Source organism: Heteronotia binoei, chromosome 10, assembly GCF_032191835.1.
Source record: "Heteronotia binoei isolate CCM8104 ecotype False Entrance Well chromosome 10, APGP_CSIRO_Hbin_v1, whole genome shotgun sequence".
In the NCBI taxonomy this organism is placed as follows: domain Eukaryota; kingdom Metazoa; phylum Chordata; class Lepidosauria; order Squamata; family Gekkonidae; genus Heteronotia; species Heteronotia binoei.
Window position 1 is genome coordinate 6,639,184 of NC_083232.1, and position 17,254 is coordinate 6,656,437.

At 46.5% G+C, this 17,254-nt stretch overlaps 1 protein-coding gene across 1 annotated transcript in view; it reads right to left on the minus strand.

Moving 5' to 3' along the window:
• Positions 1-3,868: 3,868 nt before the first annotated feature.
• LOC132578095 (ALS2 C-terminal-like protein) overlaps positions 3,869-17,254 on the minus strand; it is a 40,163-nt gene continuing 26,777 nt past the window's right edge. Inside the window, exons 10-13 of the mRNA XM_060247938.1 lie at positions 15,282-15,343; positions 13,121-13,270; positions 7,256-7,352; positions 3,869-4,000 (exon numbers count right to left, since the gene is read on the minus strand). Of these exons, the coding sequence (XP_060103921.1) occupies positions 3,932-4,000; positions 7,256-7,352; positions 13,121-13,270; positions 15,282-15,343 (378 nt within the window). The 3' untranslated portion in view covers positions 3,869-3,931. The remainder of the gene's footprint in view (positions 4,001-7,255; positions 7,353-13,120; positions 13,271-15,281; positions 15,344-17,254) is intronic.

Here is a 17,254-nt window from a genome sequence, read left to right on the forward strand (position 1 = left end):
TAGGGCAGAGAAGCCAAGGCCTTTCCCTGAGAAGAACATTAGAAGAGCCCTGCTGGATCAGACTGGTTAGGCTCCATCTAGTCCAGCCTCCTACCTCGCACAGTGGCCAGCCAGTTCCTCTGGAGGGCCAACAACAGGGCAGAGGGGCCAAGGTCTTCCCCTCAGAAGAGCCCTGCTAGGTCAGACCAGTGAGGGTCCATCTAGTCCAGCCTCCTGTCTCACACAGTGGCCAACCAGTTCCTCTGGAGGGCCAGCAACAGGGCAGAGAGGCTGAGGCCTTCCCCTGAGAAGAACCTCAGAAGAGCCCAGCTGGATCAGACCAGGGAGGGTCCATCTAGTCCAACATCCTGCCTCACACAGTGAACAACCAGTTCCTCTGGAGGGCCCACAACAGCGCAGAGAGGCCAAGGCCTTCCCCTGATTTTGCCTCCTGGCTCTGGGATTCAGAGGATTACTGCCTCTGAAGGTGGAGGTTTCCCTCAGTCACTATGACTAGTAGCTATCAAAAGACATTATCCTCCAATAGACTTATCCATCTATCTAATCCCGTTAAAGCTGTTTATTCCTGTGGCCATCACTACATCCTCTGGTAGAAAATTCCACATTTCCATCACTTTCTATATAAAGTAGTTTTTCCTGTTGGCCATCCGCTTCACTAGATGCCCTTGTCAAGTTCTAGTATTTTGGGAAAGGGGAAAAAAAAGTTCTCCTTGTCCATTCTCTCCACCCCATGTATAATTTTATAAACATCTCATGTCCCTCTTTAGTAATCTCTTATTTAAACTGAAAAATTGAAGACTCTTCAGGCTTTCCTCATAGAGAAGGTGCTCCAAAATAGGTAAATAAAAATATATATCTAGCCCACAAATGGAAAAAAAACCCTTAGGAAGAGCAAGCCAAGATGACATTCTAAGCCTGCAGTTTGTATGTGCCAGAGGCAATCTAGCTTTGATCCCATGGTGGCATAGGCAGCCACTTGATTATTTGTTTGATTTCCTGGGAAAATAGAGTTTGGAGTGGTTTAGAGGCTGTGGCTCAGTGGCAGAGCATCCGTTTGGCATGCAGAAGGTCCCAAGTTCGATCCCTGGCAGCATCTCCAAATAAAGGATCAGGTAGATGACACTTAATGAAGTTATGTGCAGACTCTAAAACTTCAGGGAACCAAAGTACGGGAAGGTCACAACTCAAAGTTATATATTTGGCCCAAACTGTGCAATTTCAAGAATCTCTGTCCCAAAAGTTCTAGCAATCTGCTGTGCATTAGAGTAAGGTTCTTTGAACTAAGTGCTACCCTTGGCCAAAGAGATCTACAGAATCCAGGTGGTCTAAATGAACAAAAGATCTTACTCAGCAGCGGACCACATCCCACAAACCGACAGATCTCCAAAACAATATAGCAAGATTTATTTCAATAGAAAGTCGATTCTAATAATCTCACTATTCACATATTTAAATATTTTACCCAGTGCATATAATACTACAAATGAGGCAGTGATGCAGAATTTTTACACAGTCTCTGTTCGTGACATTATAAAAGGAAACTCTAAAAATGACACACTTCAGTTTTTTAATCCCGTTCTGACAAAATTAGCATTTTCACACTTCCAATTTCTTCAGCGCCACAACAGTTCCCGTCAACAGAAAGGGATCGAGCACAGCTTGAGTACCAAGCCGAACTTCTTAGCGGTACTTTCTGAGACTCCCCAGTTAAAAACATGGCCAAGCATTTAATATTAAACTTGTCAGTTCCCTTATAATTCTTTTTTTGACGCCAGACGTAAGAGGAAAACGTTGCCATATAATGTTGGGTCCATTCATAATTTTAAAAAGCAGCTACGAAGGTTAGTCAGTTCAGCAGAAATGGAGCGATTCAATGAACCTCGCCCCAAACAGTCCAGAAGCGCTCGAAAACCGACTTACATAACGGTATGACCACCCAATGCCCAGCATCGCAGATCCATCCCAGAATCAATGCGAGATGTTTCAAAAAAATGTGCCTCCATGCAGCTGCTTGGAATTCGGTTGCTGTTGCGGCCCACGTATTGTCTCAGAATGGCTCAATGACACAGTGCAAATGCACGGAAGAAATACACAATCCTGAACCCTTCTCTCTGAAATAACTGCTAGCGGGTGTGGCGACTTAACTCCGCCAACTCCAGTAATGCTTTTGAATCCTGCTGCACTTGGGGTCACAGAGCACCACCTTCCAAGGGAGAACATTTCAGGGCATTGCCTGCTCCTTGTACTTAAAGTGGAAGGGATTGAAGGCAGAAAGTCACTAGCCACATTACACAAAATGGGACGTGTCAGGGCTGAACCAGCTTTTCAACTCCCAAGGAAATTCCCAGGAGGCTGCTGGTAGCTGGGAATGAACCAAACCTCATAGACTGCTGGTTGCGCTACAGGGACCGCTCAGTTTGGATGTTCTCTTGGGCCACCCAGGCTGAAGTGAAGTGAGTTATGGAGTGCTGCCAGCAATCGCTGGGGCTCAGCTGACTCTTGGACCTTCTTAACTTCCCAATCCCCCCCCCCCAGTGTTTATAGTAGAAAGAATGGGCTATTGTACATTCCATTTCCCTTGCTTGTGTGTCCCCGCTGCTTTGTTGTTGATTGTTTTCTTTTCTGTATGTATTTTCTCCCTGTGCTGGCCGATCAGATATTACATTGATCGGTGATGTAATAGCAAATTGGCCACTAGAGGGAGCAAAACACAAGCAGAAAAGAACCTCTCCGCCCAGAAGCAATAAGGACACGTGACAAAAACGAAAATGCCAAAGAGCCCAGTGTTTGAAACCAGTAACCATAAATAGCTGTCTTGCTGGTACAATGTGTTTCTTCCCTACAAGGAGGGGTAGTAGGCTCAACCATCTGGTGCAGTGTCAACCAAAACAAACCAATAGAAGGTCAACTGAACTGAGGTGGCATCGGCTCTTTTTCTAGCACGAGCTGCTCTGCATATTAGGCCACGCCCCCCTGATGTCACCAATCCTCTAAGAGCTTAAGTACAGGGCCTACTATAAGCTCCAGGAGGATTGGCTACATCAGGGGGTGTGGTCTAATATGAACTGAGGTGGCATCGGCTCTTTTTCTAGCACGAGCTGCTCTGCATATTAGGCCACGCCCCCCCTGTTGTAGCCAATCCTCCAAGAGCTTAAGTACAGGGCCTACTGTAAGCTCCAGGAGGATTGGCTACATCGGGGGGTGTGGTCTAATATGCAGGGGAGCTCCTGCTAGAAAAAGAGCCCCGGGTGGTGTCCATGTTGGGACGAAGGTGAGCAAGACTATGACTTCCTTCCACACGGGTTTAGCAGAAAGTCACAGCATTCCAGCAAATGGTTCGACCTCAGTTCAAGCGGCTCCCAAAGTATCTCTCTACTGCGCTGCTACAGGTGTGCAACTGGGAGTCAGAAGACCATATTTCGCTTCCAGCAACAGGACAGAAACAGGAACTGCTAAGAGAGAAAGGGGTTACTTAACAAGAGAACAGTGAGAGAGAACAGTCAAGCCGACTCAAATTGGGTTTAAAGTTTCATTGACTGTAACGCGACGGAAGATGACACGCTTCTGGTTTGGGAGGCCTCTGAAGGAGATTCACTGGTGATCCCTACAGAATGTAAGATTTAACACACACACACACCCGCAACTCCAGTATTTAAGCTCCGAGTTTGCCCTCTGCCACTTGTCACGGGCTCAGAACTTGGGAGGGAGTCTCATGCTGAAACCAAGACCCCCCTTCCATATATACCGTCATCCCTTCACTGACACTCAAGATGTTGGCCTGAAAGGAATTGGGAAACACCAGTTCCTGTAAGAAACAACAAAACAACGTAGCAGCAGCTCTCGTGAGTTCCTTCTTGTTCCATTCATCCAGATGGAAGCTGCAACACAGTGGCTAGTCTGAATGTGCGAGGATGATTCTGATGTGCCACATTCAAGAATCCTGCGATGCGTGCCAGCTCTGGTGGTATTGTATTTCTTTCTGGATAAGTGCATAGCAGGACTGGAGAAGAGAGGGAAAAGAAAGACTATCAGTGATGGAAGATGGAGATCCGTGAGAGAGATCCCCTAGTCCTTTAGAAGCTGAACTGTCTCGCGAAAGTGCTACAGATCAGGCCCCAAAAGTAGGTCAGTATACACGCTGCTCAAGCATACGGACAAAGCATCTGCTGACTTGCTTCTAGCCCTCCAAGAGACAGAACGAACAAATGAAAAGGGAGGCATGAACTTGGCTCCAATGTAAGTCATATAATTGTGGAATCATAGAGTTGGAAGGGAGCTCCAGGGTCATCTAGTCCAACCAGCCACACAATGTAGGAAATTCACAAATACCTCCCCCTAAATTCACAGGATCCGCATTATCTATCTATCTATCTATCTATCTATCTATCTATCTATCTATCTATCTATCTATCTATCTATCTATCTATCTATCTATCTATCATCTATCTATCATCTATCTATCATCTATCTATCATCTATCTATCTATCATCTATCTATCATCTATCATCTATCTATCTATCATCTATCTATCATCTATCTATCATCTATCTATCATCTATCTATCATCTATCTATCTATCATCTACCTATCATCTATCTATCATCCATCTATCTATCTATCTATCTATCATCTATCTATCATCTATCTATCATCTATCTATCTATCTATCATCTATCTATCATCTATCTATCATCTATCTATCTATCATCTATCTATCTATCTATCTATCTATCTATCATCTATCTATCATCCCTCCATCCTTCTATCTTCTATCTTCTATCATAAGATTTATATATCGCCCTCCCTGCCAAGGCAGGCTCAGGGCGGCTCACAATCTATAAAATCACAATAATAATATAGCTAACAACTATATTTAGGTTCAGGTCAACCATTAATTAAAACACTCTGAAACGCTTTGAAACAATATGTGCTAATATCAGGATATGCTTTCAGTTCAGTTGGATGATGGATGTTCTTCCTGCTACTGTATCAGCATATTAGGATCAATTGAAGTTAAGCCAGAAAAGTATAGTCTTGCAGACCTGCATGGCTTTGGCCTCCTCTGGCAGTTAATTCCACCAGCAGGGGACAGTGACTGAAAAGGCTCTTTCCCTAGTACAGGGGTGGCCAACGGTAGCTCTCCAGATGTTTTTTGCCTACAACTCCCATCAGCCACAGCCAGCAGGGGCAATGGCTGGGGCTGATGGGAGTTGTAGGCAAAAAACATCTGGAGAGCTACCATTGGCCACCTCTGCCCTAGTAGATTTTAGTCTAGCATCCCTCGGCCCGGGGCCACTGGGTGTGTTGGTGGGGGGAGGTATTTGTGAATTTCCTGCATTTATGGAGCAGAGGTCCATCAGTGGCTATTAGCCACAGTGTGTGTGTGTGTGTGTGTGTGTGTGTGTGTATATATATATATATATATATATATATATATATATATATATATATATATATATTGGCCACTGTGTGATACAGAGTGTTGGACTGGATGGGCCATTGGCCTGATCCAACATGGCTTCTCTAATGTTCTTATGTGACACAGAGTGTTGGACTGGATGGGCCATTGGCCTGATCCAACATGGCTTCTCTTATGTTCTTATGTGACACAGAGTGTTGGACTGGATGGGCCATTGGCCTGATCCAACATGGCTTCTCTTATGTTCTTTTGTGACATAGAGTGTTGGACTGGATGGGTCATTGGCCTGATCCAACATGGCTTCTCTTATGTTCTTATGTGACACAGAGTGTTGGACTGGATGGGCTATTGGCCTGATCCAACATGGCTTCTCTTATGTTCTTATGTGACACAGAGTGTTGAACTGGATGGGCCATTGGCCTGATCCAACATGGCTTCTCTTATGTTCTTATGTGACACAGAGTGTTGGACTGGATGGGCCATTGGCCTGATCCAACATGGCTTCTCTTATGTTCTTATGTGACACAGAGTGTTGGACTGGATGGGCTATTGGCCTGATCCAACATGGCTTCTCTTATGTTCTTATGTGACACAGAGTGTTGGACTGGATGGGCCATTGGCCTGATCCAACATGGCTTCTCTTATGTTCTTATGTGCAGGGGGTTGGCTAGATGACCCTGGAGGTTCCTTCCAACTCTATGATTCTAATCTATGATTCTATTACCTATCCTTTCCATGCCACAAACCAGCACCCTTTGTTCTAGATGAGAACTGATAACTTGAAATACTTCTTCACTCAACAAACAATTGAATTGGGGAATTCACTGTCAGTGGACACAGTGATGGCCACGGGCATGAATGGCTTTAAGAGGGGATTAGATTCACCAGGGATAGGTGCATAAGTGATTAATAGCCAGGATGACTATAGGGAACCTCTACAGAAGCAGGAAACCTCTGAATACCGGTACTAGAAAGCAACATCAGGAGAAGGCCTTGCCTCTATGCCCTTGTTGCTGGATCTCCAGAGGAACTGGTTGGCCTCTGTGTGGAAAAGGATACTAGACTAGATGGATCACTGCTCTGATCTGGCAGAACTGCCCTTGTGTTCTTATCAGGGGAAGGCCTCTATTCCCTGTTGATGGCTGTCCAGAGGAACTGGTTGGCCACTGTGGGAGACAGGATGCTGGACTAGATGGACCCTCACTGGTCTGATCCAGCAGGGCTCTTCTGAAGGCCTTGGCCTCTATGCCCTGTTGTTGGCCCTCCAAAGGAACTGTTTGGCCATTGTGTGAGGCAGGATGATGGACCTTCCCTGGTCTGATCTAGCAGGGCCCTTCTGGTGTTCTTATAAAGACCTTAGCCTCTATGTCCTGTTGCTGGGCCTCCAGAGGAATTGGTTGGCCACTGTGTGAGATGAGATATTGGACTAGATGGACCTTCACTGGTCTGATCCAGCAGGGCTATTCTTGTGTTCTTAGGAAGGCCTTAGCCTCTGTGCCCTGTTGCTGGCTCTTCAGAGAAACTGGTTGGCTACTGTGTGAAATGAGATATTGGACTAGATGGACCCTCACTGGTCTGATCCAGCAGGACTCTTCTAGTGTTCTTAGGAAGGCCTCGGCCTCTGTGCCCTGTTGCTGGCTCTTCAGAGAAACTGGTTGGCCATTGTGTGAGAAGGGATATTGGACTAGATGGATCCTCACTGGTCTAATCCATCAGGGCTCTTCCTATGGCCTTACTGTGGGACTTACAAGAAGCACCAAGCTGGCAAGTTCTTGGTCCGATTGAGCAAGATTATTGTAACAGCCTTGAAGTTCCTCCTCCGCCCCTATCCTTACCTCCAGTGCCGTGAGTAGGAAGTCATGCATGCCTCCAGAGGTTGTTGGATCCATCAGATCTCTGATCAGGTGTAGTTCTGCTCCTAAACGTTGTATCCTGTAAAGATGAAAAAAACTCTCATCTGTCCAAAATGACCAAAAAAGGAACTCCTGATGTACTGATTTTTGTTTTTATTTATTTTATTTACTTCCGCCTTTTTGGCTGAGGCTCAAGGCAGATTATAAAAAATAAAAAAAACGAATTCCATCAGACAGCAAAGACCTGCACTATGCAACCCAGTAAAACGAGGATTACAGGAACCAGAAAAGTATGCAAACAAAAATGGTTTGATGCATGGCATGCCATCGGACCTTAAGTGGGTTGCAAAGAGAGAAGACAATGCAGTAACAGGAAGGTATTCTAGAAGATATTGGATTTATATCCCGCCCTCCACTCCGGAGAGTCTCAGAGCGGCTCACAATCTCCTTTCCCTTCCTCCCCCACAACAGACACCCTGTGAGGTAGATGAAGATATTGGATTTATATCCTGCCCTCCGCTCCGAAGAGTCTCAGAGCAGCTCACAATCTCCTTTACCTTCCTCCCCCACAACAGACACCCTGTGAGGTAGATGAAGATATTGGATTTATATCCCGCCCTCCACTCCGAAGAGTCTCAGAGCAGCTCACAATCTCCTTTACCTTCCTCCCCCACAACAGACACCCTGTGAGGTAGATGAAGATATTGGATTTATATCCCGCCCTCCACTCCAAAGAGTCTCAGAGCGGCTCACAATCTCCTTTACCTTCCTCCCCCACAACAGACACCCTGTGAGGTAGATGAAGATATTGGATTTATATCCCGCCCTCCACTCCAAAGAGTCTCAGAGTGGCTCACAATCTCCTTTATCTTCCTCCCCCGCAACAGACACCCTGTGAGGTAGATGAAGATATTGGATTTATATCCCACCCTCCACTCCAAAGAGTCTCAGAGCGGCTCACAATCTCCTTTACCTTCCTCCCCCCACAACAGACACCCTGTGAGGTGGGTGGGGCTGGAGAGGGCTCTCCCAGCAGCTGCCCTTTCAAGGACAATCTCTGCCAGAGCTACGGCTGACCCAAGGCCATGCTAGCAGGTGCAAGTGGAGGAGTGAGGAATCAAACCCGGTTCTCCCAGATAAGAGTTCGTGCACTTAACCACCACACCAAACTGGCTCTCCTGGATGGAAAAAAAAATACTGCCATAGATTACAAACCTATTCTGCAGGAGTGCCAGCCTCCAGGTGGGCAAAAAGAATCAAAGGTACATAACCCACTGTGAGAACCAGCTCCTATTATCAAATTATACAAGGTCAACAAAAATAAACACACTCATATACAAATTCCACCGCCATAAATTACAAAACAACCATAACTTTTAGCCCTTAATAGAAAAGGAAGCATTAGCACCAAAAGTCCTCCTTTTCATCCTACGGTAAAACTTCCCATCTCATTCCATGAAATCCTGGCGCAGTACTCCAGATGTTTAACATCTGTCCACAGATGCAGCCAATGAACCAAGTTTCCAAGGGCAAGGTCGTACCGAACCCTTGTTCCGCGTGAGCTTTTTCAAGCGACAGTGAGCCTCTTCAAGCTGCAATGATCCTCTTAGCAATTCCTCTTGATTATTAGGCCAAACAGCCAGCATGTCTGAAGGAACACCTGCAAATGCCAGCCTCCAGGTGAGGCCTGGGGATTCTCTGGAATCACTGGTCATCTCCAGACTATGGAGGCAGTTCCCCCGGAGAAAAGGGCTGCTTTGGGAGGGTGGACTGTGTGGCATCGTACATCGTCGAGGTCCTAGTCCCCTCCAGTCTTCACCCTCAAATCTACAGGAATTTTCCAGCCTGGAGTTGGCAACCCTACCCCCCAAGCAGTTGCTGAGGGGGGGGGAGGCTTGCAACCCTAAACCTATCTCTTATAAAGCAACATCTTGTATTGTATGTTTGATCCTCCCTCCCTCCCTCCCTTCCTTCCTCCCTCCCTCCGTCTTCCTTGAAGCTCTCAATACACTACAGTTCTCAAACATCTGAAGTTAATGTCTTGCCGCTGTCAAAAATCTAAGGCTTATTCTGTGTGGCTCTTACATTGAACAAGTTTGGCCACCCCTGGGCTCTAGCATGCGGGAGGCCCACAAAGGCTCACTGGGGCAGAAATTCACTTCCCTCTTTCTTCTCGCCTCTGTTAAAAGCCTCTGCAGCCACTGACTTACCTTTTTCTCTCTGCCTGCATCTTCCGCTCTCCCTCCTCCCAGCATCTCCTCTCCTTGCCTTTGCTCTCATCTGCCTACACACTCCTTCTCCGTTCCCCTCCCTGACAGGATCAGTCCTCCTTTCCCCTCACTATCTTCTCTTCCCCTCCCTTTCCTTTGCTCTTTCTCTTTTGTATTTCTCTCCCCTCCAGATTTTACCTCTTTTTTTTGTCTGTCACCCTCCCCATTCTCTTATGCTGATACTAACCAGCAGTCATGGCTGGGGTTGCCTAGCAACCCCCAAAATAGCCACTGCAAATTCTGGTGAAATCCAGGTGACATTCTACTGTGACAGAGGCATTACTTCTATGATTTTTTTTGGGGGGGGGTCTTTTAATCTCTACTGCAGGGGTGGCCAACGGTAGCTCTCCAGTTGTTTTTTGCCTACAATTCCCATCAGCCCCAGCCAGCATGGCCAATGACTGGAGCTGATGGGAGTTGTAGGCAAAGAACATCTGGAGAGCGACCGTTGGCCACCCCTGAATATGTGTGAAAGAGCCACAGTTTGGCCACCCCTGCATGGCCAATGACTGGGGCTGATGGGAATTGTAGGCAAAAAACATCTGGAGAGGTACCGTTGGCCTGCTACTCTATTTCCCCCACCCATATTATATATATATATATATATATATATATATATATATATATATATATATATATATATATATATATATACACACACCGTATTTTTCGCTCCATAAGACGCACCTGAACATAAGACGCACCTAGTTTTTAGAGCCGTTTGTGTGAATTTAGAGGCATTTGTGTGAATTTTTTGCAGTATTCGCTCCTTAAGACGCACACACTTTTCCCTCCACTTTTTTGGGGGGGAAAAGTGAGTCTTATGGTGCAAAAAATACTGTGTATATATATATATATATATATATATATATATATATATATATATATATATATATTCCTGCAAGAAATATATATTTTTTTTTTCCTGCAAGGTTGCTCTGGGGTTTGTACAAAACTTCCTTTTTTTCTGTACATGGCACCACTGTGCAGATTTTTTTTCCTTTTATTTTTGATGACTGTTTTGTGTGCATGCGTCTGGAAATCATGGTTGACTCACGGCAGCCCCTAGTGGAGCTTGGATGTTTCAGAGAGGTGGCTGTCTATTGCCTGCCTCTGCATCCCGGCCCTGGTATTCTTTGAAGAAGAAGAAGATGAAGAAGATATTGGATTTATATCCCACCCTCCACTCCAAAGAGTCTCAGAGCAGCTCACAATCTCCTTTACCTTCCCCCCCCTCAACAGACACCCTGTGAGGTAGATGAAGATATTGGATTTATATCCCTCCCTCCACTCCGAAGAGTCTCAGAGCGGCTCACAATCTCCTTTACCTTCCTCCCCCACAACAGACACCCTGTGAGGTAGATGAAGATATTGGATTTATATCCCTCCCTCCACTCCGAAGAGTCTCAGAGCGGCTCACAATCTCCTTTACCTTCCTCCCCCACAACAGACACCCTGTGAGGTAGATGAAGATATTGGATTTATATCCCTCCCTCCACTCCGAAGAGTCTCAGAGCGGCTCACAATCTCCTTTACCTTCCTCCCCCACAACAGACACCCTGTGAGGTAGATGAAGATATTGGATTTATATCCCTCCCTCCACTCCGAAGAGTCTCAGAGCGGCTCACAATCTCCTTTACCTTCCTCCCCCACAACAGACACCCTGTGAGGTGGGTGGGGCAGGAGAGGGCTCTCACAGCAGCTGCCCTTTCAAGGACAACTTCTGCCAGAGCTCTGGGTGACCCAAGGCCATTCCAGCAGGTGCAAGTGGAGGAGGGGGGAACCAAACTCGGTTCTCCCAGATAAGAGTCCGCACACTTCACCACTATACCAAACTGGCTCTCCCATCCAAGTCCTTCCTTCCTCCATCTGACGTTCATTTTTTGTGGCTCTCAAACATCTGACATTTATTCTATGTGGCTCTTACATTATGGAAGTTTGGCCACCCCTGGCATAAGTCTTAACATAATACATTAAAGCAGAGGTGCCTAACTAATTTGTTATAAGGGCCGGATCTGACACAAAAGAGACCTTATTGGACTGGGCCATGTCTGGTTGGGTTGGGCCATGCAGAGCCGGACCTTGTGTGTATCAATTTAGGTAGCAGAGATATAAATTTTATAAAGAACATAAGCAAACACAAATATATATTTTTTAAAAAACTCAAAACATGTTTAAAACATTAACACTCATTGGTCTTAAAGGAGAGCAAGTTTGGTGTAGTGGTTAAGTGTGCAGACTCTTATCTGGGAGAACCAGGTTTGATTCCCCACTCCTCCACTTGCAGCTGCTGAAATGGCCTTGGGTCAGCCATAGCTCTAATAGAGAGCCAGTTGGGTGTAGTGGTTAAGTGCGCGGACTCTTATCTGGGAGAACTGGGTTTGATTCCCCACTCCTGCTAGCATGGTCTTGGGTCAGCCATAGCTCTGGCAGAGGTTGTCCTTGAAAGGGCAGCTGCTGTGAGAGCCCTCTCCAGCCCCACCCACCTCACAGGGTGTTTGTTGTGGGGGAGGAAGAGAATGGAGATTGTGAGCCGCTCTGAGACTCTTCGGAGTGGAGGGCAGGATATAAATCCAATATCTTCTTTTTTCTTTGTATTTCTCCCATGGGATCCAGGGAACTGAGCAAAAGGAAGTTCCGGGGCTCTTTCCTTCCTTCCCCAGGGACTTTGGGGGGGGGGGAGCCTCAGTCAATAGAAGGAAGAGAGGCTTGACTCAGTAGCTGTGCTGTGCGATTGAGACAGCCTGGCAAAGCAAGCTATTCCTCCCCAAGGGAGGAGCCTCAGCCAATGGAGGAAATAGAGGTTTTGTTCTGTAGCTCCTGCGCAATTGAGCAAGCTTTGCAAAGCAAGCTGTGATGCAGAAGGAAGCAAGAGAGAGGGAGAAGGAAGCAGATGACAGCCAGTTGCTCAGGGGCCTGATAGGAGCCCTCCAGGGGCCTGATTCAGCCCGCAAACTGCATGTTTGACACCCCTGCATTAAAGGATGCAAAATTACACAATAGGAGCCAACCCACAGCAAACTGTACACAGCAGTACAGACCACAGTCCCCGATAATTTATCCAAGTATCTTTGTGAAGCCTTTTGTCACCAAGCTATCATATTGCCTGTGTAGAAAAGCCTTCCTGAATAATTCCGTTTTGCGTGAATTGCAGAAAGCCAGGAGAAGGGGAGCCTTCCTGACCTTTTCAGACAGACCATTCCAAAAAGGGGGGCCGCAACGAAGAAGGCCACGTGTATGAGCAGTTAAGTTTCCTTAGTTACAGGTTGGTACCTGCAGAAGGATTCCAGGGAATCTTTGGTCTAAGGGAATTTCCCATTAAGGAAAGGCGCCATTTCCCCTTTCTTACCGTAACACTTGCATTCTGTAAACTTCCATGTACATCGATGGCTTGCATTTGCAACTACTACCAGAGTACACATAGCCACGGCTAGCTTTTTCTGCCCTCTTAACACTCAACTCCCACTCCTTTCAGGTGTGGGGCACAGTGTGGACCTGCAGGGATATGTATCCCCTCTAGTATCTTCTTAACAGGGCTTCAAATGCCTCCCCAAAGGGAAGGGAGAGAGTCTCCTACCTGGCTCGAGTCACCACATACATCAGGAGCGGCAGCAGATCGTCCATCGATGGGTTAAACTCCTCCCCCAGCAGCCGAGAGATTGTTTTTGCAATCTCATTGTATGTCTTTTGGAGGATGTCCAGTTTTTCCTGGGGGTCAACGGTTGTGCTGCAAAGGAGAGGTCATAAATGGAGTGAGACACACCCAAGCAAGGAAGAAATGCAAATTTTCAGATTTTGGAGGATTAAAAATGGGATTTGAGGGGGGCGGGGGTTTCTCTCAATTAGGGTTACACACCTCCAGGTGATACTTGGAGATGATCTGGGATTTCAACTGATCTTCAAATGACAGATCAGTTCCCCTGGAGAAAATGGCTGCTTTGGAAGGTGGACTCTATGAAGAAGATATTGGATTTATATCCCGCCCTCCACTCCGAAGAGTCTCAGAGCGGCTCACAATCTCCTTTACTTTCCTCCCCCACAACAAACACTCTGTAAGGTGGGTGGGGCTGAGAGGGCTCTCACAGCAGCTGCCCTTTCAAGGACAACCTCTGCCAGAGCTATGGCTGACCCAAGGCCATTCCAGCAGCTGCAAGTGGAGGAGTGGGGAATCAAACCCGGTTCTCCGAGATAAGAGTCTGCACACTTAACCACTACACCAAACTGGCTCTCTATTAGAGCTCTGGCTGACCCAAGGCCATTCCAGCAGCTGCAAGTGGAGGAGTGGGGAATCAAACCCAGTTCTCCCAGGTAAGAGTCTGTGCACTTAACCACTACACCAAACTGGCTCTCTATTAGAGCTCTGGCTGACCCAAGGCCATTCCAGCAGGTGCAAGTGGAGGAGTGGGGAATCAAACCCGGTTCTCCGAGATAAGAGTCTGCACACTTAACTGGTATTATACCCAACTGGTATTACACCCAACTGGTATTATACCCCACTGAAGTGCCTTCCCTTCCCAAACCCCGCCCTCCATAGACTCCACCCCCCAAATCGACAGGGATTTCCCAGCTTGGAGCTGGCAACCACACTCTCAACCATACACACAGGTCTCCTTTTTTTAGGTTGTATCTCATCAAAATTTCAGCCATTTTGCAGAGTGAGGCAAGGTGATTCATTATCACGGCTATTTTCTTATTCGTATTGAAATATTCGTCCTTAAGATGGGTTCGTGGGCAGAAAGAGACAGGCTACATTGCTATTACTTGCTGGTGTGATATTTACTGTAAAAAAAAATCCTAAGAAAGCAATCATTTCTTCACTGAACCATTTTTAAAACTTCTGTTACTGTTTCTAGTCCAAAAATAAATTCAGCAAGTTTAATGTCACGCAAGGAGGGAAAGATTCAGTATCTAGACGTATTGGGTCTGTTTAGAAGGGAGAAAATAGAAGTTATCTGCGTGTTCACTTTTTTTAGTGAAACTGAAAAACTGACCAAAAATGAAACGGATTCCCCAAAGAGAATGTCGGGGAGGGGGGCATTCACAATTTGGGGACCTGGTTGTAGATCCCCAACAACATCTATACCAGGGGTGGCCAAAACTGCTTAATATAAGAGCCACACAGAATAACTATCAGATGTTTGAGAGCCACAAGACATGAACATCAGATGTTTTAGAGGTGGGTGGATGGATGGATGGGATGGATGGATGGACGGATGGATGGGATGGGATGGGATGGGATGGGATGGGATGGGATGGGATGGATGGATGGATGCATGGATGGATGGATGGATGGATGGCAGGCAGGCAAATAGATGGGGAGGGAGAGGTGGAAAGAAAGCAACTTTAAATGCATTCTCCAAGCTTCTGGCTCACTTGGCTCGGAGAAGTGATTTAAAGAGAAATGCCCTCTCCAAGCTGGCCGATGGGGCGGTGGGGGCTTCGAGAGCCACACAATATGTGTGAAAGAGCAGCTCCCGAACCACAGCTTGGCCACCCCTGATGCATAGTTTCACCCTTAGTGTCATTCTCATAGTAATGCTTTGATCCTTTTGGAAGATATGCCATAGGGGATGATAGGTACCCTTCTTAGATGACATAACGCTACCTCCCAGCATCCTCTGGACCAAAAAAAAACACCTGGAGAAGGTCTGTTTTAGGGGTATGCTGGGAATCTGACCCTTTCAGCACATACGCAGCTTTCAAAGGGAAACCAAGAAGTTAACATCCGAGACACTCACATTAGATTCCTTAGACAGTCAGTAGCGGAGAGGAAGCACCGGTCTTTGACGAGGGACCGTCTCTAAAAATAGAAGGGGGGAAAAAAACCCTGTTAACTTTCTTCTGGGGAGACATGAAGATTCATGCAACTTCCTAGAGTTCTAGTTAGGGAGCTCCAGATATCCCCTGGGTCTCTAAAAGCACCTGCAGGACAACAACTGAACAGTGTCCACTCTAAGCTAAGCTAGTGTGAGCTGGCTCACAGTTTCTTAGCCTCCAGCTCACACATCTTTGTCTTCACCCCGGAACAATGGCCTCAGAGCAGGCTAATTTATGCAATAGAAGAAGAAGAAGACTGCAGATTTATATAAGAACATAAGAGAAGCCATGTTGGATCAGGCCAATGGCCCATCCAGTCCAACACTCTGTGTCACATAAGAACATAAGAGAAGCCATGTTGGATCAGGCCAATGGCCCACCCAGTCCAACATTCTGTGTCACATAAGAACATAAGAGAAGCCATGTTGGATCAGGCCAATGGCCCATCCAGTCCAACACTCTGTGTCACATAAGAACATAAGAGAAGCCATGTTGGATCAGGCCAATGGCCCACCCAGTCCAACACTCTGTGTCACATAAGAACATAAGAGAAGCCATGTTGGATCAGGCCAACGGCCCATCCAGTCCAACACTCTGTGTCACATAAGAACATAAGAGAAGCCATGTTGGATCAGGCCAATGGCCCACCCAGTCCAACACTCTGTGTCACATAAGAACATAAGAGAAGCCATGTTGGATCAGGCCAATGGCCCATCCAGTCCAACACTCTGTGTCACATAAGAACATAAGAGAAGCCATGTTGGATCAGGCCAATGGCCCACCCAGTCCAACATTCTGTGTCACATAAGAACATAAGAGAAGCCATGTTGGATCAAGCCAATGGCCCATCCAGTCCAACACTCTTTGTCACACAGTGGCCAAAATATACTCTGTGGCTAATAGCCACTGATGGACCTCTGCTCCATATTTTTATCCAATCCGAGAGACTCAGAGCAGCTTACAATCTCCTATATCTTCTCCCCCCACAACAGACACCCTGTGAAGTGGGTGGGGCTAAGAGGGCTCTCACAGCAGCTGCCCTTTCAAGGACAACTCCTGCGATAGCTATGGCTGACCCAGGCCATTCCAGCAGCTGCAAGTGGAGGAGTGGGGAATCAAACCTGGTTCTCCCAGATAAGAGTCCATACACTTAACCACTACACCAAACTAGATCTCGACTTTAGCTTTAGCTTGCAACTTTAATGCCAATAGCTCATCAAGTAGAATTTTTGTTCACAGGACTCCACAGTTTAGAGGGAGTATTGCAACGACACCTGAATCCTTCCAAGTGGGGAATGGAAAGCTTGTGGAGTTACCACCAGTCTATAGAGATCGGTTCCCCTGCAGAACACGGCTGCTTTGGAGGGTGGACTCTGTGATACTGTACTATGGCACTGAGGACTTTCCTCTTTCAAAACCTTATATTCCCCAGGTACCACCCCTAAAATCTCTAGGAATTTACCAACTCAGACTTGGCAACACCTCTTAACACAGCCCAGAAGGGCCATTTTTGATCAGAACACCATGGTTACAGTCAGGGCTTTTCTTGTAGCAGGAATTCCTTTGCATATTAGCCCACGCTCCCCTGATGTAGTCAATCCTCCAAGAGCTTACATTAGGCCCTATAATAAGAGCTCTGCAAGCTCTAGGAGGATTGGCTACATCAGGGGAGTGTGGCCTAATATGCAAAGGAGTTCCTGCTACAAAAAAAAGCCCTGGATATAGTAGCCCAGTTTCCTAAAAGCTAGTTATGTTATTTTACCCTTGTGTGTGTGTGTGTCTGTGTGTTAAGTGCTGTCACATCACTTCTGATCCACAGTAACCCTATGAATTAATGTCCCTCAGAAACATGCATTGTGCAGGGGGTTGGACTAGATGACCCTGCAGGTCCCTT